The sequence below is a fragment of the Rosa rugosa genome, chromosome 6 (genome assembly GCF_958449725.1).
Source record: "Rosa rugosa chromosome 6, drRosRugo1.1, whole genome shotgun sequence".
NCBI lineage: Eukaryota > Viridiplantae > Streptophyta > Magnoliopsida > Rosales > Rosaceae > Rosa > Rosa rugosa.
Genome location: NC_084825.1, coordinates 48,269,984 through 48,293,475, shown reverse-complemented (window position 1 = coordinate 48,293,475; position 23,492 = coordinate 48,269,984). Strand labels below are relative to the sequence as shown.

The following is a 23,492-nucleotide window of genomic DNA, read 5'->3' as shown; positions in this document are numbered from 1 at the left end:
AATAAAGAGAGTTTAAAACTACAGAAACTAACTATCATTACTAGTTATTTGGCCTATAGCCACAACTAGATTTTCATGGCTATTGGCTCTATCGGGGACAGAATGCTGTGGGTATTGGCTCACCCTAAACCCTATACATTTCATGTCCCAACTCGTGCAATATGGACCCTGTAACTTTTTTTTTTTTTTTAAATAATAATAATAAAATAAAATCTAAAACCAAATGGAAAGTTCAAAAATCATCATAGAAAAGACCCAAAATTGTGGATTATAGCACATGATTTTTGGTTAAAATTGCATGTTCTTATTTTCTCACAAAAATTTCTCCACCCTCAAATACTAATTTCTAATTTTTAAACTCTTCTCGAATTGGCAGAACTCAAATATCACAGCACCATTTAAAAAATTATATTTCAAAGTTAGAAAACAACAAAATTCATCAAAAATAATTAATTAGAGATTTTGGTGCCCAGTACCATTTGGTCTAGTGACATAGTCTCCTCCTTATAAGTGAGAGGTCGTGAGTTCGACTCACAATAGACTATTTGTTGTATTGGAGTTATTGATTTGATCCAAAAAAAAAAGTTGGAGATTTTGGTATTCCGTCAATTGAAATAAATTCCAAAAAGGGAAGTGAAATTCACACTCCCTAATTTACAATCCACACTCCATATTTTTTTTCACTCCCCTTCTAAAAATCATGCTCTAGGAATGATAAGCTTTTGGCACGAGAGAATTTCAAGTTGAAAACGACTTCGTAATTTATCGTATCTACATTTTTGATGTTGAGGGAATGAAAGCCCGAACCAGTTGAAAGCCTTGTGAATGATTGTATGGTCCATGGATCCAACTTACCCTACTCGTTTTAGATGGAATGGAAGCACCATGGACCCGACCTACCGTACTTGTTCTAGATGGAATCGAAGCACCAAGTTGGGGCGGGCTTTGCATAGATTCACACCTAATGGATATGTTTTTGTATTGGGCCAAATTCACATAAAGAGCCTGCATGCAACTTTGGGCCAAATTTTCTCTGAAATTTATTTTTCATTATCACACCCATTATACTGCTGCCCTATCAATGAAATCATCTCCAAAGAAAACTTTTTGTTTTCCTTCTTTTTATCTGAATCTCCAAAGAAAACTTGGCACTACCAAAAGGAAAAAAGAAAACAAACACCTTGACACTGCAGGTAAAAAGGTTTTTTTTTTTTTTAAAAAAAATATTTCAATTATAATGCATATGTGACTTCACCCCTAGAGGTTCCCAAAAGAGGGACATTTCAACCTTCCCTTTAACTAAAGACATGCACTTTATTGAAAAATTGAAAAATGTCTTCTTCTTTTTGGTACGTACCTTTAGGCTTTAGTCCCTTTACATATTAATAAATGAAAAATCAGACAGATTAACTAACCCGTCAATAATCACTGCATTATTTGTATTGTGAGTTCTGACCTTTGTGGTTATTAGGCACGCAACATGTAGTGTATATGTGTGTGTGAAAATAGAGAAGTGCAGTGCAGTATACTAGTATAACATGGCTTCTTACAAGTTACTCCTACATACCTTGGTCTTCTTTCAAGTTACTCCTGCTTATTAGGCACGCAACATGTAGTGTATATATGTGTGTGAAATTAGAGAAGTGCAGTGCAGTATAGCATGGCTTCTTACAAATTACTCCTGCTTATCTTGGTCTTTGCTGGTGCATTTATTCAATACATTAATGGCAAGCTATCTCCAAAGTACTACTCATCTAAATGCCCAAATGCATTGTCTATCGTGCAAGGCGAAGTTATCGCAGCAATTAAGAACGAAACACGCATAGGGGCTTCGTTACTCCGACTGCATTTCCATGATTGCTTTGTAAATGTGAGTACTACTAGCCAGATATAACATAGCTTCATTCACTTGCATTTGTCTAGTGATGTTCTCAATTGTACTTGGGGTTTCCTTGAAAAATTTCAGGGCTGTGATGCTTCAATACTGCTGGATGATACACCAGGCTTTATTGGTGAGAAAACAGCAGTTCCAAATAACAACTCGGTCAGAGGATTTGAAGTAGTTGATCAGATTAAAGCCAAGCTTGAGAAGGCATGCCCCGGAGTGGTGTCGTGTGCTGATATTCTTGCTCTAGCTGCGCGTGACTCTGTAGTACATGTAAGTATAGCATTTTGAATCATATCTTCAAGTCATGTAGTCATTATTTTTCATGGCGTTTAAATCACAGTTGGGAGGTCCTTCATGGAACGTTGGTTTGGGAAGAAGAGATTCCACCAGTGCTAGTAGGAGTGCTGCAAACACCTCCATCCCTCCACCCACATCAAATATAAGCAGTCTCCTCTCGAGCTTTGCTGCTCAGGGTCTATCCTCGAGGGATTTAGTCGCACTTGCAGGTAACAAATGGAATATGAAACAGCTCTATGTTTTTGGAAAGTGGCTCATTTGAGTTCATGCAATTTGTAGGATCTCACACCATTGGCCTGGCAAGATGCACATCATTCCGAGCACGCATCTACAACGACACCACTATTGATGCCGTCTTTGCCAAGTCATTGCAGAGCAATTGCCCAATAACCGGAAATGATAACAACCTTGCAAGCCTTGACCTCCAGACCCCAACATATTTTGACAATTTATATTACAAGAATCTGCTGAAAGAAAAGGGTCTTCTTCATTCAGACCAGGAGCTCTTCAACGGAACATCTGCAGATGCTCTGGTAAAAATATACGCAAGCGACACTTTCAAATTCTTCGAGGACTTTGCCAAGTCCATGGTCAAAATGGGAAATATAAAGCCTCTCACAGGAAGCCAGGGTGAAATCAGAATCAATTGCAGAAAAGTCAATTAGAAGTAACAAAGTAGCATTCAAATATGTAAGTAGACATGAACAATAAGATGGATATGTACTTGTAACATATCCAGCCACCATTTTCTTTCCAAAACTTTGTGGTATATTGATATCATGGCCAAGCACAATGAACTATACGTAAAGAGTGAACTACTTTCTTCCTGAATACTCTGTACGTTCAAAGACTTTACATAAGAAACTATTTATAACCATCAAAGACTTGCATAGATATTAAACTGGAAAGTGGTGGTATGGTAGTTACTTTATAACCGGTCAACTGCACACTATTCTGACTATACAGAGTACACTAAAGATTGGACTGCTTTGCTCATCCATAAGAAGCACTAGCGCTCTTCCATTCAATCCAACTCCCATTCTTCAGCCTCCTCTACTGGCAGTTCATATTTATCAAGCTCTGCAAAGTAAGCTCTCTGCTTTTCAAGGTCTGGCGAAGTGTACTCAGAAGCTTCTTTTTTAGTTGGTACAACCTTCTGCACATATTACAGATGGATCAAAAGTGAGACAAATATCAACTCAGTGATTCAAAAAACATACAACCTCCTAGGATAAAGTATGGACCTTATAACTGTCAGCGTTGTTTAAACTTTACACAACTGAGATGCAATAAACAACCCATCTTATAATAATGTGGACTAGTTCCCCTATATACTTTATGTCCAATTCTTTTACACACAAAATCTACAAGATAGTAAGAATATGACATTCAGCTCCAAAATCAGCACAGTTATTGCAACGAGTACATATCTCTCAGAATACAGCTCAAACAACTCAAATTCACATTTCAAAGAACCAAGCAATTGTGCCATAAGCCTTCAAAGTGTGTCAAGACGGAAGAATACCATGTTATTTCATATACCCAGGTACGTATAGATTACTCAAAAAAGCACAAGGCTGAGAAGGAATAAACACTGACCGAATGAGTGTATAAGTCATGTGCCAAGAAAGATAAAAAGTAAAAACACACCTTTCTGCAAGAAGCCTTGGATTTCCTTGATAGACTGTTGTATCCATCTTCATATGAGTTATCCCTGCTTTAAGTGCAAGGAACAAATATGATCATTAGTAAAGACTTCAGGCAACAGGGAAAAACATGTCATGAATCGGGCAAAATGAGCCTTTCTCACATGCATAGATATGTAAAATATCCACAATAATATAATATCAGTATACGAGCATGAAGAGGAAAAAAAGAAAAATAAATAAATAAATAAAAAGAGTTATGGCTACATTGAAGAAGCAACAAATTGTGATTTTAGAACTCACTCATTCAAACAACATAGGGTGTTACTAATAAGTATCTCAGCAGATCACTCAAGTATGCGGCCCTTGCTCCTTGAGAATCAATATCTTATCCTACTCTTCCAATATCAACCTCAAATACTATCTTTTACAGTAAAGGAAATGAGACTAACCAAGTATTCCGGATCTTCAGTGCAGGAGGGCAACTAGAAGCTCCAATGTTTTCCTGCCCTTTGCTATTTCTTTTCGATGCAGTCTGTCTTCGAGTATAGACTGAATGAGGTTCATATACCTCACGATTACTGGTATCTGAACTCACAAACAGCAGACTCTAAGGTCCCAAACCGAAAAGAGTTTTCAAATAAATGGTTTTGAAGAACATTATATAGAGGAGTTGCAAGTTGTATATGATCATAGCATCAAGGTAATTAGTCACACAGAGTATAATGATTTGTGCAACTATTGGAACCTTAGTACGATATTCATAATAATATCACAGCAGGCACAAAACTCAAAATAACCATAAGCAGAGCCAATCTATATATCACAGCAACAGTACCAAATACAGCCAACTTAAGTATCGAGAAGCTACTGAGCCAATTGAATTTCCTAGAAAGGCACAGGGTCACACAGCTATGACATTGAATCTCGATAAGAGAAATCTAGGTTTCTGATTTTGTCTAAGATTGGATCTCGATATGACCAATCCAACTAGAAAGGCATAAAGTCAAAGTGGAGTAAACAAATTACCAGAACTTGATGATGAAATGCGAGGTGTAGGAGCGGAAGCAATTGGTGTTCTGTCCATCTCAGATTGGATGTTATGTCCATCTTGTTTAGTTTTTTTCCTGTTTTGCATGCAATGAATACATACAACAACATCAGTAATACATGGAAAGACATTCTAAGATCTAGCAAGGAGAAAATATGTCTCGCATCCATCTATGTACAATAATATCCACATAAATAGAATAACAACCTAGAAGCATGAAGAATGGAGAATGGAAATAGTAGAAGTTATGGGAACCAGTAACTTTTGCATGTCAAGCTTGCTGATTCAAGTGGATTACTCAAGCGGTACGCTATAGGATTACACCTTCAGAATCAATATTTTATCCTACTCTTATATTAGCAACCCCCAATGTTTGATAAATAACTCCTTACAACAAGGTAGCTTAGTCATGAAAACTGAACTATCAATAAACCTCCACCTGCCCCTATCTCATTTAAGAACACAATGGTGATATAATCCTAGTGCTCCTTTGTTAAAATGACTCCCAATATAGATAGCAGCTAAACTTGAGATCTAGAGAGGCCTGATTATAGTTTTTTTTTTCTCATAAATCTTCAATCATTTAAATACTTAATTACCACCCTTCATTTCACATCAGAGTGCATCAAATGACTCAAAACTGTAAATTTCTCCAATTACAATTGACAGTAACTGAAATTAGGGTAAATAAGTAACAAAAATTTTGACGAAATTAAAAAAAGTAATACCAGTAAACCATCTACATCTTCACCTATCAACAAATAAACCTTTTGACACCTGAAAGCATAGATCATCCAACCCATCTTTATTCCACCATCATCTTTTCTAACATAGTTTTCTCAGGTCTCTTCAGACTAATTATTGGCGGTCGGAACAATAGTTTATCACAAGTTTCATTGGCATAAGTAAAAAGTCTAGAAAATGAGCTAGTGGCAGAAATCAATACAATACTTTCTATATATGCTCTTTTGTTCTGCAATTATGATAGTGATGATAATCCAACGATTGCTGAGCAGCAAATGTAACACATACGAAATCAGAGGCTTACCCAACATTCCGGGTCTTTGGTGTACGAGGGCAACTAAATTGTACATCATTTTCCTTCCCTGTAGTCTTCCTTTTTAGTGCCGTTTGTCTTTGACTGTACACTGAAGAAGGCTCCGAAACCTCATAATCGCTGGAACCTAACCTCACAAAACACAGAATTTACTCACTAAGCTCTGAAACCATATTCAATTTTCAACAATCGGCACGGAATAAAGTTATAGGAGGATTTACAGTTGTATCTGGGCATGGCATCAAGTTCAATTTAACTAACACCGAGAGTCAGAAGAATCCAATCTCTACTAATTTCAGTCTGAATTGAATGAAAACGAATTCTAAGAAGGTTTATCAACTTGCCAGATCCAAAATCAAATAACTCACAACTCAATCCCAAAATCCACGTATTCAATTTCAGAAACCCTAGATTCTGCAATTGAAACTAAACACCCAGCCCTCTCCATCCGTAAACGAAGAACAAAAACGAAGCGGAGGAGACAAATTACCTGAAACGGAGGAGGAAGCCAGAGGAGTAGAAGGAGCGGATCCCCTAGGGTCCGAAACGGCGTCGGTTTTGGTAGTCAAGGAGGCGTGCAGTGTCTTGGCGACGGAGGAAAGAGTCGGGTTCTGGCGTTTGATCGTACCGGAGGAGGCCGTGGACGACTGCGTAGAGGCGGAGGCGGCGGTGCTATCGGTGACGGCGACGGTAACGGTGTTGCTGCAATCGGAGAGAGGCTTCAGCTTTCTCAGTGAAGCTTCCATTTCTGTTTTTCTGTTACTTCGTCGAACTCCGTTCATTCTGGATTTCTCTTTGGGCTTTTATATGAAAGTTAAGGGAGAGAGAGAGAGAGAGAGAGAGAGAGAGAGAAAGTGTGCGAGAGAAGCTTGGGATGGCGGGAAAATCTGTTTCGAAGAGAGAAAGTCAGGAATTTTATGTGGGAGACCTGGATTGGTTTTGGTTTACCTGACGATAAGTGAGAAGGATTCGGGTTATGGGCTTTATGAGAGCGGGTTCGGGTTCGGGTTTGGGCTAGAGTGAGAAACTACTGATTTGCCCGCTTAAGAACATGCCCCCATAGGTACTGCCGTACTGGGCTCACCCCCAAAGTTAATTTTACAAAGTTTTTCCAAGAATGATTATTCTTTTTTTTTTTTTTAGCTTAAGAGAAAATTGTAGATAATAAGCACACACATACAACCAAAATACTTTTTTTTTATTTTTTATTATTAGGTAAATACTGTTTTAACATCAATGATTCAATGAATGAGCTAACTCGTCTAAATTTAAGAGTTAGATTTATACTATAACAGCTACATTTGTCACAGAATTAGATTTTTGATAAATACGTTTGAATGAAAACAACCGAAATTAGCAAAGGAAAAAAAAAGTAATCAGATTATCAACTAAAAGTTTACGCACGAGAAATAAAAAATGACGGTCTAACAATTACTACAATGATATAAATTTTTCTTTCCTAAACTTTTGTCAATTCCAAACAACTTAGGACCCGTTTGGATGGCAGGAAATCATGGTATGGAATGAAAATTAATTTCATTTTCCATGTAGAGATGCCATTTGGTTATAACTACTAGAGATTGGAAAGGAAATAAAAAATGAGTTTGACTGGAAATTGACTCCCTCATAAAGCCTGAATTAAATTATCTAGAAAGGGATGGTATTCTAATTCAATTTCCCACCATCAAAGGCAAAATTACATAAATTATCCCTCTAAAAAATTTATATTCTCTCGCCATTCGCCAACATTCCTTAGAAGTTAATGTCATATTTGTACTTTAATTAGTAAAAAGGTGTTATTGAAAATTATAATTTTATATTTGTTGTAAAGAAACTGAAATTGAGAGGAATTTGCTGTGTATTCTCATTGATAATAGGGGCCTCTTTATATAGAGGATTACAATGCATAGAAACTCAATCATACAAGGAAAGTAATCGTACATTGAATAGGAATCTAGATCATTCTAATTTAACCCTATTACCACTAGGTCAAGTAACCTAGAGTTTGGGCCAAACACAAATAGAGATATCCTTAAACACTCCCCCTTGTGTTGTCCAAACGCGGTGCTTCTCTCGTTGTCTCGTTAAAAACCTTGCCGAGTAACAAAAACCCAGTGGGACAAAAATAACCTCGGTCGAAGGGGAAAAAGAGCACAACACACCCTTCACGTTTCGAGGTGACCATGTAGACATCTCCCCCTGATGTCTGTGCCTCCCCCTGATGACTACGATCATGGGAGTTCAGATAATTTCCGCAAGCCAATTCTTGCCACATGTTTCTCGAACGTGGATTTGGGCAATGACTTAGTAAACAAGTTTGCCTCACTGTCCTCAGATTGAACCTAGTTCACTTTGATCTCGAGGAGAGTATGTTGTTGCTGATTAAGCTTGGTGTTGTCGCTTTGATGTAGCCTTGCTTCATTTGTTCAAAACAAGCTGCATTATCCTAAATGCTCGTAGGCTCATCTATGGTAGACTTCAAACCACAATTATTCGAACATGCGTAATTATGGATCCAATCCATATACATCCACGAACCACTTCGTGAAGAGCAATGATCTCTGCATTGTTCGAAGATATAGCGACTAGGATCTATTCTGTAGACCTCCAAGATGTCACGGTCTTTTCCCATGGTGAACACTTAACCTGATTGGGAATGACTTTTGTGTGGGTCAGAGAGATACCCAATATCAGCAAAACCTTCCAAAACACTTATGTCGTTTTGGGGAGGGGATAGAGAACGCAGGCCAGCGTTGGCGGAGTTTCTGGTGTGTGATGGGTCTGAATCCATCATCTTTCTGTAGGGATAGAACAAGCCCATATCAATCGTACATCTCAAGTATAGAAAAATATCTTTTACACCAATCCAATGGCGTCGCGTTGGCGCAGAGCTATACTTTAGCTAACAAGTTCATGGCAAATGAGATGTCCGGTCTTGTGCATTGAGCTAAGTACAATAATGCGCCTATTGTACTTAAGTAAGGCACTCCTGCCTCTAGCACATCTTCATTATCATCCTTCGAACGAAGAGAATCCTTTTCAGGATCAAGACTACGAACGATCATGGGGGTGTTTGAAGGTTTGACCTTGTCAAAATGCCTAAGCATCTATCAACACGATGCTCAAGTTCCAAACCGAGACATAATCGTGTTCTCCCAATATCCTTCATCTCAAACTCGGATTTCAAGTATTAGCGGTTTTCCTTAACTATTTAAGGGCTTCTAATGAAGATCATGTCCAACATGAACCGCGATAGAATCCGAAACTTGTTATGGAAACGCGTGGGCATATCCCTTCCCAATCAAGTAGTCACTTTAGTGACTGTTTCAATCTTATTGTAAACGCGCTACGTGATCTAGAGCCACTTGACTTGGGTAGATAAAGTTCACCATGAACCTTCATGTATATTCCGTATCTAGATCCCCATAGAGATACGTAGTGACCACATTTGTAAGCTGCATGTTTAGTTATTCGGAAACTACCAAACTGACAAGGTAGTGGAGTGCAATGACATCCATTACGAGAGAATATGTCTCATCATAGTCGATTCCAGGGCGTTTTGTGAGAAGCCTTGAGCCATAAGGCGAGATTGCCATATCTTTTTCTCATCACGCTTTCTAACGAAGACCCATTATTCAATAGGTTTTATGTTAGGAGGTGTTGGCATCACTGGCTCAAAAAACCTTCCTCTTCGGTAGAGAATCCAACTTAACCTGGATCGCATCTTTCCATTTAGTCCAAATCTCTCTACGTTGGCATTCATTCATCAACGGAGCGTAGTTCGATATCATCGGACTCAACAAACTCATGGGCAACGAAATGCGCGACTACATCATCAATTATGATGGAGTTTCTATTCCACATCTCATGTACACTAGTGTAAGTTTCATAGAGCTCTATATTCTCAGGAATAGGTTCTAACGTTGAGGCGTCCCCCAACTATAACCATAACCCGGAAGATACTCATGAGATGTATTTTGAGTGTCGATGATCAAAGGATTGTAATGTGCCAAAGTATCCTTCGAAACCCACGGGCCTCCCATGCATCCTAGCTGGGGCCATGGCCTGTAACGCCAGAGTGCCACTCTCTATGGAGTTGGCGCCATGCCTACCTCTATATAGGGTGGCGCTACGTCCTCTCGTAGGGACGTCCATCCTTGTAGGCATGTTTGCAGCATATTTGTGTGATCTCGTCACTTTAACAGGGATCGAGATGAGACATAGTGGGGACAGACTACGACAATTCCTGTCGTTCCTGTTGAACATTCGTGTTCGTATCTCCCCCTAACGACGGGAAGACTGTCTTATCAAAGTGACATCCGCAAATCTAGCGGTAAGGAGATCGCCTAGCAAGGGCATTAAGTGGCGGACGATTGTTGGAGTCTCAAATCCAACGTAGTTGCCCATTCGTCTATGAGGACCTATCATAGTGAGCTGTGGCAGCGCAATTGGCACATAAATGGCTCACTCAAATGTGCGTAAGTACAAAATACTTGTACCCAGTCACTAGCTGTAACGCAGAGATACATTGAGTGGCGGTAGGTCGTAGACGAATTAGCATGGCTGCATGCGATATTGCATCACCCCAGGCGGATATAAGGAAATTGGTGCGCATTACCAATGTCTGGACTACCATCGTAGTCATTTCCGCGAGACCATTTGAGTGTGTTCATGGGAATATAATGTCCAACATTAGTCCCAATGCAATAACCATCGAAAGTCTTCGATGTAAACTCTCTAGCATCGTCAAGTCCAATTGACGGAATAGGATGATCTGGGGAGTGAGCCCGTTGTTGTATGATATGTGCTAGGAGTGTAGCATAAGCAGCATTACAGGTGGACAATGGCACAACACGGGACCAGCGTGTTGGCATATCAACCAACATCATGAGATATTTAAACGTCCGCAAGTTGGTGGAATCAGTCCACAGAATCCCTACAGATTCTATGTAAGAACATAATGAGTATTTTCATATCATTTGCATAGGACGGTCTCAGTCCTAATTTTCCTAAGGAAGTGGCTTTGTAAAATGAGCGAGAGGCCTTAGAAGCAACCAATAAGAGTTTTGGTTGGGCCTGAGCGTTTGAAACGCATATTGAAGCAAAATTTGTGACTACATCACCCATCATGGTGTCATGACCATGGGAAGTGGCATCCATGGCGTTATAACCATGGGGATTGACATCCATTGCGTTATGGCCATGGGTAGCGCCATATATGGCGTTGTCACAAGGGACTTGGGCGGCCATATGGCGCCCCAAGACAGCTGCAACGCCAGATGCTGCAATTGTTGCGGTCTTGCTAAGTCCAGGAACCAATTTTTGATTCTTGCTTCATTTCGCTCGAGGGTATCCATGTGAAGTCTTTAGTAGACGGATCATCATATCATGACCAGGGTGACTTATCCTGTCGAGACAAAGCCAATATGTGTCTAAATCCAAGAGATCTTCTCTCATAACTTTATTGGATTTAATAGCTCGAATAGTGACATAGAGTCCACTAGAGAGACACATAAACTTCTCTAAGATGCGCCTTCGTTCGCAATCATTAGAGGCATTGCAAAGGAACTCATTTCTGTTCTCTACATGCGTTTTCTCATGGAATCCGTTGGCTATCCATAGGTGCGAGTTGCCCTAGGAGCGTAGAGAGTTTCTGTGACATTAATCAAGTTGCCATTTGGCAAAGAGAACTTGGGCTATTCCATGTCCTTGAATTAATACTGATGGTCCAGCCATCGTAGTCACAAAGTAACATACTCATGAATCAAAATGGAGTCATAATGAAAAGAACTTAAAATTTTATTCATAAGCCAACGGAGTACATCATTGTCTCTTAACCATTAGGAGAATCTAATCCAAATGCTTAGCTAATGCAAAACAATGGTAGTCGTCTAACTTCTTTCTGTAATTCCAACGCAAATGTGACCAGGTGAGTAGGGAGATGTCGGTGGAGCAAAGCTCGCTTAATTACCACTTATCTCAAAACCTTCCTAGACATCACATTTACATTGAGTACGCCTACTTTGAAGAAAGACTAAACCATAGGCATCTACTACAAAAATAATATGGCAATTGCCTACATCTCTTAGAAAATAAAGACTTAAACAGAATTGGCGATCTATTGATCCCAGCCAGATTTGTAGTCTTCAATCCTTCACTCTAGATCATCTTCTTGATCTTCTTGTTCTACATAGTGAGCTTCTCTTGCTTCACAAATATGCTTTGTAGGCGGTGACAAGTTCTTCACGAGCTCAACAAATGTGCGTCCAATGATCAGACACTCCATATTGAGAACATACATCTATTTGCTCAAACTTCATTGATTGAGGCGCTTTGAAAGCGTCATTAAGATGGCTCTTAGTGTTGGTGGAGGCACAAACATGGCCAGAGGCGTTGCCTCCCTCTCTCTTTCCACGTTGACCTCTTCGGTTCTGTGTTCGCCTATTTTGGCGATTACATTCCCAAGTAGAGCGATTATATGGACCAGAAAGTCCAGAAGTATCCCTAATGTTAGGGTTTTGCTCTTGGCGCCTTCTCTTAGGGGCGCGACTATAATTGGATTCCGGAATATGCTCTATTTCCACAAATCTCGAATTATAGTTCTTCACAAGGATGTTGTCATACTTTTCAGCGACATTCATAGCTCCAATGAGCTTATGAAACCTTGTGATCCGTCCTGCAGTAATATCAATTCGATAGTTCTTAGGATTTAATGCGAAGTGCTTCCGAGTTGTAGTCAAGAACTGACTTGAAATCATAGAAGCGGAGGCTATGCCATCTCACTTCTAGGTCAGGAAGCAAGGAGTCACAAACGTTGCCAAATCTTTCTTCGAGTGAGACCCACAGCCTTCTGGGGTCTTCTTCATTCATACACTCGTACTGGAGCGAATCATCCATATGACGAGTTATTAGGATGATGGCTTTCGCCTTATTTGCCTCTAAGGCTGCTCTATTTGCTTCCTAAGTTTAAGCTTGCTCAACAGTTAGCACGTCCTGGCTAGGCTCGAGAATCGTATCCAGGATTCCATCGGCCTTGAGATGCTGGCGGACATCACGAGCCCACCTGTGATATTCAGAGCCAGTTGTTCCCAATGGAGCAAAGACCAATTTGTTCAGGTTACTCATCCTGAAAGAGAACAAGAAATTAGGGTTAGTGTCGGAGCGTGAAAGGCTACCATGAAAACATATAAAATTTTCGAGCGTAGTCGCTTCCAAGAAATTAGGAATTTCCGAGCGTAGTCACTTCCAAGAAATTCAATTCCAAGAGGGTTTGCAGTCGATCGTTTTATCTCAACAAACTCTAAGTTTGGAGGACTCTACAAGCTCCAAGCTTAGAGTGAGCACGAACCCCCACAGTTTGGCTTAATTCGGTCTCCCCTATGATAAAGAAAGGGGGGTAGAAGAAGGGATGTTGGAAGTCCTCGAGAAAAAGAAGAAGAAATTGAAAAACTTCAAAAACAGGAACTCTTAGAAAAGATTTACCTTGAAAAGTTGTCGGAATTTCTTGACCGGAAAAATTACTGTAGATGGCCGGAAAAAGTCGCCGGAAAGTGGCTGGAAAACTGGCAGGAAAGTGGCCGGAAAAAGGTTGACCGGCCTGCTGACGTGGCAGTCTGGTGCTGACTAGACGCTGATTGTGTGGACGCTGACGTGGCAAGCTTCTGGGATGCTGGGCTTCTGGGCTTACTTCCGTCTTCTGGGCCTCTGGGTCTGATTGCTTTTTGGGCCGAAAGCTGGGCTGTGCTGCAGTTTGACTGGGTTGGGCTTGACTGGAGGAAATCTGGCAGATGCAGACCGGCAAGGAAACATCAGGTGATCTACTGGCGGGTTCGGGGTCTTGCCGGCCGGTTCCCGGAAAATTTCCACCGGTTCCTGGATCCTGGAGTGGCGTGGCATCTTCTGACAAAATGTGGCGGTGATCGGTGGACGGGAAGGATGCGAAATCAGGCAGAAGATTGACGGATTCTTCTTGGGGGCTGGTTCAAGTAGATTCCGGCCGGTTCTGGGGGTGGCGCCGCCGGTTAAGAGCTTCAAGGTGGGCGGTGGTGGTTTCTGTGGTTTGAAGGCTACGAATTTAGGGTTTCAGGGTTAGGGCTTCGTGCTGATAACGTGTTGTAGAGAAACTGAAATTGAGAGGAATTTGTTGTGTATTCTCATTGATAATAGGGGTCTCTTTATATAGAGGATTACAATGTATAGAATCTCAATCATACAAGGAAAGTAATAGTACATTGAATAGGAATCTAGATCCTTCTAATTTAACCATATTACTACTAGGTCAAGTAACCTAGAGTTTGGGCCAAACACAAATAGAGATATCCTTAAACAATATTTCATTTTTATGAATTACCAAATACTACAATAGGAATAGAAAATAAATTCCATAATTTAATTTTCACTAATGTTCCAAATACTCACATGGAAATAACAAAACTTATTCCATTCTATATCAGTCTGGAAAGGAAAATAAATAATTTTCCTATGTTGACATTCCAGCCAACCAAACGAGGCCTTAAGGAACGTCCTTATTGAATGAAATCATTTGTGACTAAACCAATAGTCTTCGAACTAGGATTTGTAGATATCCTAATACCCTGTATCAAAATTTGGGCTACAATTTCTATGAAAATACATGTAATCACAGTGACTTTAATACCTTGTATCAACGTTCGAGCTATGGTTTGTGACTAAAACTACTGACATCCAATAGCATTCGAACTATAGTTCATAGATGATTGCACACTTACATTGTATCTTTCTCGCCAAAAAGAAAATGTACCTAATATTATTAAGGGAATCACCATAAAGTTTAAAGGGGTTAAGATGTAATATACTAACTTCCGACAAGTCCTCAAACCTTTCACTTTTTTCAACCAAATCCAGTGGCTTTGCTGGTTTCGACGGCAAATTCTCAGTTTTTTTTCGTAATCACACACGTGCCTATCTCCAGATTCCATAACCTTTGTCCAGTAACATGGGGCAGTGAAACTGTTTTTTGTATCAAAAAAAAAAAACATGGGGCAGTGAAAATATTTTAAACACAAACAACTCTTCAAGTACGTGATTAGCCAATAACTTAATACATATCTTACACGCTAATCTCGTCTTTAATTATCTCTTGGTTAACCTCAACGTTTTCAGCAAGGTAAATTCATACACTGATTTTACACTGAACTGCTTCATCATCATGCATGAAAATGAAAGTGCGGGCTAGCTGCCTGCCACCTGTCCTTTCATGATGGAGTTAAATATTCGAGGTGATCAAAATCCCATGCCAGTACCAAACACCATCGACCTGTTATCTCAGATTCTGAAGGCTCATAGATTTTTATTTAATCCCTATTATTACTGTACGAGTCCAAAGGTCGGTGTGTTGCCACAATCCAATAGTGTCTGCAAAACACAGCAGAAATCCACTGAAGACTGGAGAGGCCGAAAACTAAGGGAAGCAGCCTATAGTTTATGTCATCAAAACCAGGGTTCCTAGAAAACTAAAAGCTAGATAAAACCATCTATACCAGACCAGCGGCCACGTACGTACACTAAACCTATCAAAGTAATAAACACAAGCACACTTCCCAAGATCATCCACTTCTCTCTATATATACCAACCTCCCAAAGCTCTTTTCTACTCATCGATCTCATTCAGTTCAATATATACTCGATCATTCCTGTTTTCTCTTTCAGTTTCTCTGTGAAGTACTACCTGTTAAAGAAGAAGAAGGAAGATATTAATCAGATGGAGTCAATTCAGTCTTGGGTTTCAAAGAACAAGCTGGCCAGCATTGGTGGGTGCTTAAGTGCTTTTAGCATTATCATATAGTTTCTTCTTCTTCTTAATTTTTTGGGTAAAAGTAAAGAAGTATGTGAATTAATAAATGGGTGTTACAGGAGGACTATGGGCATCAGGAGTTGTAGCATCCCTTGCTTATTCAACTGCAAGAACACCTCTCAAGACCAGCCTTAAGCTTATACATGCTAGGTATGTTCCTACTTATCCGATTAAGAGTCTGATTGGTACTCTGGTACCTTACAGTGGAATTAAAAAAAAAATTTAAAAAAAACAAAGCTAAAATTTTCTGCACATATATTACTCTCTTGAAAACCTCCTAAAGTCTAGTATTTAATGAGGAAGCCACAATTAGGCCTTCTTCTTTTTTCAACCAGAGAAGAAAAGGAGAAAGCACCCAATAGTTGCATCCCATGAAGTATTTTCAGATGTATTTACAAGAAGCACTTTATCTTCAACCGAAATTTATGTGCTTCAAACAAGCATCTTCCATCAAAAGTATTGTGAAGAAAAAATACTTTTGATGGAAGATGTTTATCTTATTTTCAGATCGAGTACTAATTTCGAATGCTTGCTGTTGGTAGGATGCACGCACAAGCCTTGACGCTGGGTGTCCTATCTGCCGCGGCAGTCTTCCATTACTATGAAGAAGCACACAGTGCTGCTGCTTCTCCAAATTAACTATGCAGTCACCACGCAGCTAGCTAGCCGTAGCTGCCTGAACTAAAGCTCCACCAATGCACCATCGATCTCTATTAAGTTCATCTATCCTAGGATGAGTTCATTTCAACGTTTAATTTCTTAATAATTTGTCGGCTTTCCCTAAATGATCTATTTTAGTTTCTTAATTTCTCTATGTTTTTTCCTTTTGATCACCAGTTATACGTTGTATAATGCAAATATATGAACATATAAGTACACCAATGTTGGTTCAAGCAATACGTTTCTTTTGACTTTTCGACTAATGGTAGTTTCAAAACGTCAAAAGGTTTTAGTACCCAATTCGATCAAAAGGGTGTCAGAATTTTCTCCACCTAAAACCAAAACCACCGAAAAAACTAAATAATTGTCACGTATGGTAGACGAAATAATTCTTCGTTTATTCATGAAATGATAATCAATGAATTCCGGCCAATGATGAACACAAAGAATCAGGAATGTGGCAATCATATTGGCCAGTGGTGTGTACAAACCGGCCAGACTGGTTTATATCATTATAGAGCCTAATTTGTGTAAGTTTATTAGTTTAAGTCATTGACCTACTAAATGGGACGTGCTAGTTGCCTTGCACATATTTGCTGTTGTAACGTTGGAAAGTCGTTTTCTTCTTCCTAACCTTTTGATTCTTCTGTTGGCAATAAGATATTTGTTTGTTTATACGTCTGAACTAAAACTCACTCAAAAATGTGGCACCAACTTTCCAATTTCCTCCAATTGACGATTACACCCTCCAACTTGTTCTTTCAAAAGCCTACGTCAAGGTTGGGTTGGTCAATTCACTCGAATACGAAACAGTTCAATATTCTTCTCAAGGCAATAATCTTCGTGGTGGTTCATAAAATTGATTAATTAACTAGGGGATAGGGGAATTTGTCGAAAAAAAACCAAGGGGATAGGGGAAGGTCTAACAAACCTCTACCATAAAGCAAGAGAAAATGGAATGCCTCTAATTTAAGTTGTGTGCGTTCAAAATTAATAACAAGCAGCTTCTCCTCCGGCCTACAGCTTCCTCTTCTTTTTTCTGTAACTGTGGTTGCTCAAGGTTTGAGATTAAGGCAGATATGGACTGCTCAGTTTGTACTTCAATGCCGGCTCAATTAAGGCCTCCAAGAAATACGATATGCGGGGCATGTTATGAGGGAGCTAGAAGCCTCATCTCCTTCATAAACAAGCTCGAAGCTGCTCAAGGAATTGATAAAGCAAATTTGTGTAAGGCAAGCTCAGTTAATTTCATCTTTCTTCGTTAAGAGGCTTGATATTCATTGGGATTCTGTATATATTATGATCATTCTCTTCATTTTCACTATATATTACTTCCATATACAGAAAACCCATACAACAAAACGTTTGTGCTAAATCATTTTGGCTCTCACAAACCATTACTTGTACCATAGTAACTTCAGATTTTGGATTCCCAACCATACGTATGTACTTTTAAGCTTTGATAAACGAGGCTTGTATCCATGAGTAACAGAAATCTTATTGCCTCGCCGTGTTTTAACCCGGTCTTGCTAAGTAGCGGTAGCAGTGGAAAAAAGTTTATGAACTTTTGGTTATAGTCGATTAGTCGGTACAAAACTAATCGAATTTATTAGTATCTGCTACATTGTATCATCTTGATATGTTGCTATTTCTTTTTCTTGTGCAGAATTTGATGAATGTGTCAACATGGGTGCTTGATATGAAAGATTCATCAGAAGAACTGGATGAGAAAATTAAATTCGTAAGCGGGTTTGTTGTTGCATTTAGAGATCAAATTCACACCGACATACAACTTCGTTCTGGTGAAAACAGACCTCCAATACCTGCACATAGAGCGTTATTGGTAACTCTCTCTCTCTCTCTCTGCGCCCCATCCCCCCCTGCATGTTCCATATTTTCTATTACTTGGGACATATGCATTTACAATTTTACATCGTGTATATTTTACTTTAGGCAATTAGATCGGAAATCTTTAGCAACATGCTCGACTCAGACGGATGCAAAGCCCCTCCTAGTGATGACACCATAACATTGCCCGAGTTGAATCATGAAGAGCTCGAGTGTTTCTTGGAACTCCTCTATAGTGGTGACTTGGCTGAAGAAAGGATGAGCAAGCATGTCTATTCATTATCCCTTGCAGCTGATAAGTACGGAGTATCATTCTTACAAAAGCTCTGTGAACGCCATATGCTCAAGTCTTTGAGTTCGTCCAATGCTCTCGATGTTTTAGAGGTCGCAGACACTTGTTCTTTTCTACTGTTGAAGGAGAATGCCTTGAACTACATTGTCAAAAACATGAAAGAGATCGTGTTTTCTGCTAAGTATGATACATTTGCACTTAAGAATCCGCATTTAAGCGTGCAAATTACAAGGGCATCATTGATGGATGCTAGAAGAAATTGCGTGGGTTAGTGTTTTCACTGTTTTGTTCGTGTATACCCGCATGATAACATTATTTAGTTAAGTTGATCTAAAAGGTTAGAGGATGAATCACATTCAGCAAAACCTTCTACGTTCTCTGCCTGCTAAAATTATTTTTTTGGTAAATTGTCCATGCCGGCCAGCTCAAAATTTTAATCCATTGGTAATGTTTATCAACAAAAACATGCATAGAAGTACTGCTATCAAAGATAGAAAATAAGCTCAAATTGTGATCTTGTTTTCCTTCATCAGCATCATACATTCATTCAGCCATGATACGGACCTAAAAGTCAATCCATATATTTTGAGACTTTGAGTCACTTGTAAAGAAATTCTGAAGAATCCATATATTCTTTTACCAAAGCCAATTCTAGATAGATTAGGTATTTGACCTATGTATTAAACTATTAACGGTAAATTGCATATTGGTGCTCGGGTACCTAATTAACTATGATTTATCCACACAATATTTTCTAGCATCCATCAACGATATGATGCCCTTGTGATTTGCACGGCTGAATGTGGTTTCTTAAGCGCATATGTATAATACTCGGAAAATACTAGCTCACGCATGTTTGTGGCAATGTACTCCAAGGCACTCTCCTTCAACTTCACTCACAGAGCTTTTGCAACTATGTGCTGGTATTGGAGAACTCTTGTCCCTTTTTGTAGTAGTGAGAACTATTGTCCCCGGGATCGAGTAGTACATCGGTAGGAATTTGATCTCTGAATCTTTAAATATGTGCATTTTGCAATGTGCTGGTATTGGAGAACTCTTGTCCCCGGGATCGAGTAGTAGATCGATAAGAATTTGATCTCTAATTCTTTAAAGGGCAAATTACTGGTCACACCCTCATCTTTTTGGGATTCGACAGTTCAGTCCCTCGTATCGTAATTTTAACAAGTAACTCCTCAGACATTCAAATTTCACACAATTTGGTCTAAAACGACCATTTTACCCCTCACTTCCTTTTTTTAAAAAAAAAAAAAAAATTCTTCTCTCTCTCTCTCTCTGTTTTTTTTTTCGGCCAAAATCCCACCCACCCTGAAACCCTACACACAACCTGAGCAAAAGCCCTGTGAGCTCTCTTCTTCTTCGTCTTGCTTATCAAAACCGCGTGCTGAACAAGCCCGATACAACCCTTGATCCTCTTCGTCTTCCCCAACCCACCACACACCAAGCAATAGAAATCACCACTATCCCAATTCCCCTCGTAATAACTCCTCAACCCACTCTCCTCCACAAACAAATTCAACAACAACTTGTACTCCTCATTCTCCTCATCTCCAACCTTGCAATCCTTTTCTTCCTCCTCACTCTCGGACCCACCACCCGACCCGGCATTGCCCTCAAAGAATCCGCTGCAGGCCTCCAAGGCCTTGTTGTGTAGCCGAAGCGCGTGGTGCCTCAACTGCTCTTCCGCCGATGCTGGAGCCAAATTGAGCTTGGCTGAAGTCACTGTCCACCCAGACGAGGGCCACTCAGAGGTTGAGTCATCGTTCAAAGCCGGACCCGGGCATTCCGAACGCGGGTCGGGTTGGGAGGGCTTCTTGTTGCTGCTGGGCAATTCAATTTCGGTTCTTGTTTTCCTCTTGGTGGTGGGGCCTTCTTGGGCGGCGATCGGGTACGGCAATTGGGGGTTTCCGCCATTTGGGGTGGCTCGGATTGTGGAATTGGGAAAGGGAATGGGAATGGGGTTTCGGCGATTAGGGGGACCTTGGTGCCAGAGAGAGTGGAGGTATATGACTTCGTCTCTGAGTCTTTGTTCATAATAGGGATCCATTGCTGCAATTTGAAGAAGAAATAGTTGGGGAAAGAAAGACTGGAGCTTTAGAGGGGGTTTGTAGATTTGTATCAGAGAGAGAGAAGAATAATTTTTTTTTTTTTTTTAAATGAAGTGAGGGGTAAAATGGTCATTTTAGACCAAATTGTGTGAAATTTGAATGTCTGAGGAGTTACTTGTTAAAATTACGATACGAGGGACTGAACTGTCGAATCCCAAAAAGATGAGGGTGTGACCAGTAATTTGCCCTTCTTTAAATATTTGCATTGTGATATCTATAAGATAGACATTCAGAGCAAATGGGCCTTGCCTTTCAACTAGTCCATTTAATATGTGTACTATGTACACAGTTATAAAAGTCCAAAGGACTTGTTCTTAATGGTCACAAGTTCAAAACAAAGTTCTAACATTTTCAATAGCATTATTTTGTCGTATGTTGCTAATTTGGTTTACTCCTTCAATCTCTCGCGGATGTGTCAAAACGGTTTACTAATCCTCTGAAATAATTGAAAGAAATACCAGAACCCAGAGAAAAGAATAGATTCCTGAGGTTTTCCTCTACATTTGGAGATCAAATTGACAATGACATACTAGTGAATTCGCTCTGGTGATAAGGGACCTTCGAGACCTGCACACAAAGCCAATATTGGTGACTCTCTCTATCTCTTTCCCCTCTTCATAAAATCAACTTCCACTAATACTATAGCATATTTATGTACATGCTAGTTAAGCTAGTGGGGAGCCAGGGACTCAAAACATTGTTATTCATTGTAGAGAAGCAGAGCAGAAGATTTCAACAACTAACTCATCGGATGTTTGCAAACCTCTACGACAAAAAAACATGGACTTCGTAGTATTGCCTGAATTGAAGTATGATGAGCTCGAGTCTTTCATAGAATTCCTCTATACTGCGGAGTTGCCTGAAGAAAAGATGAACAAGCATGTCTACGCATTGTCTCTCGCAGCTGACAATTAAGTAGCGAATCCCATACTCACTGAAGTTCTGTGAGCGTCATTTGATAAAAAAAATCTGAGCTTATCTAATGTTCTTGATGTGTTAGAGGTTGCGAATGTTTGTTCCTATCTAGCCCCGGTCAAGAAGGGTGCTTTGTGCTATATGACCTTGAAGGTCATAATGATGAAAGCTTGAAGGTAAAGCAACAATGGCAAAAAGTGAAAACCTAACTAGAGGTTGAAGACGAGGAAACAGAGAGAGAAGTAAGAGGCAATTGGTATTGAAATTCTTTGGTAATTGTACAATCGTTGCGACTGAATACAGACTATACAGTAAAAGAGATTTTCCCTATTTGTACTGCTTAGCTTTCGTATGCACCTTTGACCATGACTTTCTTGACTTTGACTCTCTTCTATCACATTAACACATTGGAGTTCATAGTCAAAACTCAAAAACAAGGGGGACATACCTTTTCTCTGCTAAATATGAGGCATTGGCACTTAAAAGTCCACGATTATGCATGCAGATTACAAGGGCATTTGCTGATTGAAGAAAATTACTCAGATTAGGTATAGTTATTTATTTATGCCATAATTAGTCTATCAATAATGGTGAGGGTCTCCTAAGGACATGGTTTTTTTTTTTTTTTTTTATTTGGAATTTCATTGGTATGGTTTTTATTTATATATTTATTTGATTTTTTTTTTTATAACTATGACTGGCTTTGGTAAATGGTAAAATATATTTTCTAGGAGTTGTGACCACTGACACAATTTCAACTTAAAAATTGTCTACTTATTCCACTAAGAGTTTTTTAACCCCATTTACCCAATATAACATTTGTTGACATTTTTACCCCTACAATTAAATTGAAACTCAACCCTCTCCTCTCAGACTCTCTCTCTCCCCCACCGATCTCAACCTCCAGTCTCTCTCTCTCTCTCTCTCTCTCTCTACCTCCGACTGACTGCATCGCCCAGCGGATTTCGCCAGACCGCTTCATCATCCTTCTGCCACCGTCGCGCCATGGATCACCACCCCAGCTAAACAACGCCTTCTCCAGCTCGGATCCGAGAAAACCAACCCAGATCGGGTTCGTCCAACTGAGATCCACCGACTGCGCCGCCACTGACCTCGCTGAGTTCTTGTTCTCCTCTAGATCTTGCATTAGTATAATCTGGGTTGCTTCTTCACTTGCCAATTGCCACATACACCAAGACGCCAGGGGCCTTGGATTTACTCGGGAGGAAGTTGCATAAAAAACAGAGAGCGGCGAAGATGGTGATTGGGTGCCCAGATCTTTTATGGGTGCCCAAATCAATTTCTAGTTTTTTTATTTATTTATTTTTTGCTACCCACAGCATTTCTTTATTTTTTATGGTAAACTGTGAACTATGAGAATGGAAGGAAATTTTGCCAGTAGTGATTGCTTTTTTTTATTATGATTTGGTTGGCAATAATAAGATTATTGGAAGGCAATAATAAGATTACTGAGGGACAATAAAATGTTTATTGGGGCAATAATAAGATTATTGGGTGGCAATAATAAGATTATTTATTTGGATAAACCTCCGAAAGCTTTCAAAATTCAAAACACCTTCATTTTTCACTAATTATTGATCCACAATAATATTGTTATTGAGGAGCAATAATATGTTTATTGGGGGGCAATAACATGATTATTGGGAGGCAATAATATGATTACTGGGTATTATTGGGGGGTAGTAAAATCAGACGCCGGAATCTGGTCACCAAATCGGTAGCCGGATTCCCATCACCGGAGTCGGCGGCCGGCCACTGGTCACCGGAGTCCGGCAAGGTGGAGGATGACTTCTCCCTCTAAGTGAGAAAGAAGGAGAGGGCAAAAAAGTCCCAAAAATAAATTAAATAGAATAAAAAAA

The 23,492-nt window shown here is 39.6% G+C and overlaps 4 protein-coding genes across 6 annotated transcripts; 2 read left to right on the top strand and 2 right to left on the bottom strand.

The window, feature by feature from the left end:
• Window positions 1-1,495: 1,495 nt before the first annotated feature.
• Window positions 1,496-3,016, top strand: LOC133718325 (peroxidase 4-like). Its single transcript, XM_062145146.1, has 4 exons — window positions 1,496-1,870; window positions 1,967-2,158; window positions 2,229-2,394; window positions 2,465-3,016. The coding sequence occupies exons 1-4, from the start codon at window positions 1,661-1,663 to the stop codon at window positions 2,848-2,850; spliced, it is 954 nt and encodes a 317-aa protein (XP_062001130.1). The 5' UTR covers window positions 1,496-1,660; the 3' UTR covers window positions 2,851-3,016.
• A 148-nt stretch (window positions 3,017-3,164) lies between these two features.
• Window positions 3,165-6,851, bottom strand: LOC133718326 (uncharacterized). 2 transcript variants are annotated; one of them, XM_062145147.1, is made up of 6 exons: window positions 6,430-6,851; window positions 5,931-6,066; window positions 4,861-4,958; window positions 4,284-4,419; window positions 3,836-3,902; window positions 3,165-3,341 (listed from the first exon to the last, which is right to left on the bottom strand). In XM_062145147.1, exons 1-6 carry the CDS (start codon window positions 6,719-6,721, stop codon window positions 3,210-3,212), a joined length of 861 nt encoding a protein of 286 aa, XP_062001131.1. In that variant the 5' UTR covers window positions 6,722-6,851; the 3' UTR covers window positions 3,165-3,209. The 2 variants fall into 2 exon arrangements, with proteins under 2 accessions (XP_062001131.1, XP_062001132.1); XM_062145148.1 differs by having other exon boundaries at window positions 3,836-3,899.
• An 8,400-nt stretch (window positions 6,852-15,251) lies between these two features.
• LOC133713515 (BTB/POZ domain-containing protein At3g56230) lies at window positions 15,252-18,943 on the top strand. Of its 2 annotated transcripts, XM_062139560.1 has the most exons (5): window positions 15,252-15,727; window positions 15,831-15,921; window positions 16,314-17,663; window positions 18,098-18,274; window positions 18,385-18,943. In XM_062139560.1, the coding sequence occupies exons 3-5, from the start codon at window positions 17,511-17,513 to the stop codon at window positions 18,841-18,843; spliced, it is 789 nt and encodes a 262-aa protein (XP_061995544.1). In that variant the 5' UTR covers window positions 15,252-15,727; window positions 15,831-15,921; window positions 16,314-17,510; the 3' UTR covers window positions 18,844-18,943. The 2 variants fall into 2 exon arrangements, with proteins under 2 accessions (XP_061995544.1, XP_061995545.1); XM_062139561.1 differs by lacking the exons at window positions 15,252-15,727; window positions 15,831-15,921 and having other exon boundaries at window positions 17,519-17,658.
• Window positions 18,944-19,484: 541 nt separating this feature from the next.
• Window positions 19,485-20,636, bottom strand: LOC133716917 (uncharacterized). Its single transcript, XM_062143553.1, has 2 exons — window positions 19,897-20,636; window positions 19,485-19,584 (listed from the first exon to the last, which is right to left on the bottom strand). Exons 1-2 carry the CDS (start codon window positions 20,634-20,636, stop codon window positions 19,485-19,487), a joined length of 840 nt encoding a protein of 279 aa, XP_061999537.1.
• Window positions 20,637-23,492: the final 2,856 nt, after the last annotated feature.

Excerpts from the sequence above, each read along its gene's own strand:
- LOC133716917 (XM_062143553.1), bottom strand. The coding sequence starts at position 20,636 with ATGGATCCCTATTATGAACAAAGACTCAGAGACGAAGTCATATACCTC. Across the intron at positions 19,585-19,896 it reads GTTGTGTGTAGGGTTTCAGG|ATTCAGAGATCAAATTCCTA; the intron begins GTGGGTGGGATT and ends ACATATTTAAAG.
- LOC133718325 (XM_062145146.1), top strand. The coding sequence starts at position 1,661 with ATGGCTTCTTACAAATTACTCCTGCTTATCTTGGTCTTTGCTGGTGCA. Across the intron at positions 2,159-2,228 it reads CGCGTGACTCTGTAGTACAT|TTGGGAGGTCCTTCATGGAA; the intron begins GTAAGTATAGCA and ends TTTAAATCACAG. Across the intron at positions 2,395-2,464 it reads GGATTTAGTCGCACTTGCAG|GATCTCACACCATTGGCCTG; the intron begins GTAACAAATGGA and ends TGCAATTTGTAG.
- LOC133713515 (XM_062139560.1), top strand. The coding sequence starts at position 17,511 with ATGGACTGCTCAGTTTGTACTTCAATGCCGGCTCAATTAAGGCCTCCA. Across the intron at positions 17,664-18,097 it reads ATAAAGCAAATTTGTGTAAG|AATTTGATGAATGTGTCAAC; the intron begins GCAAGCTCAGTT and ends TTTCTTGTGCAG. Across the intron at positions 18,275-18,384 it reads CTGCACATAGAGCGTTATTG|GCAATTAGATCGGAAATCTT; the intron begins GTAACTCTCTCT and ends ATTTTACTTTAG.
- LOC133718326 (XM_062145147.1), bottom strand. The coding sequence starts at position 6,721 with ATGAACGGAGTTCGACGAAGTAACAGAAAAACAGAAATGGAAGCTTCA. Across the intron at positions 4,959-5,930 it reads CCAAAGACCCGGAATGTTGG|GAAAAAAACTAAACAAGATG; the intron begins GTAAGCCTCTGA and ends CATGCAAAACAG. Across the intron at positions 3,342-3,835 it reads CCAAGGCTTCTTGCAGAAAG|AAGGTTGTACCAACTAAAAA; the intron begins GTGTGTTTTTAC and ends TAATATGTGCAG.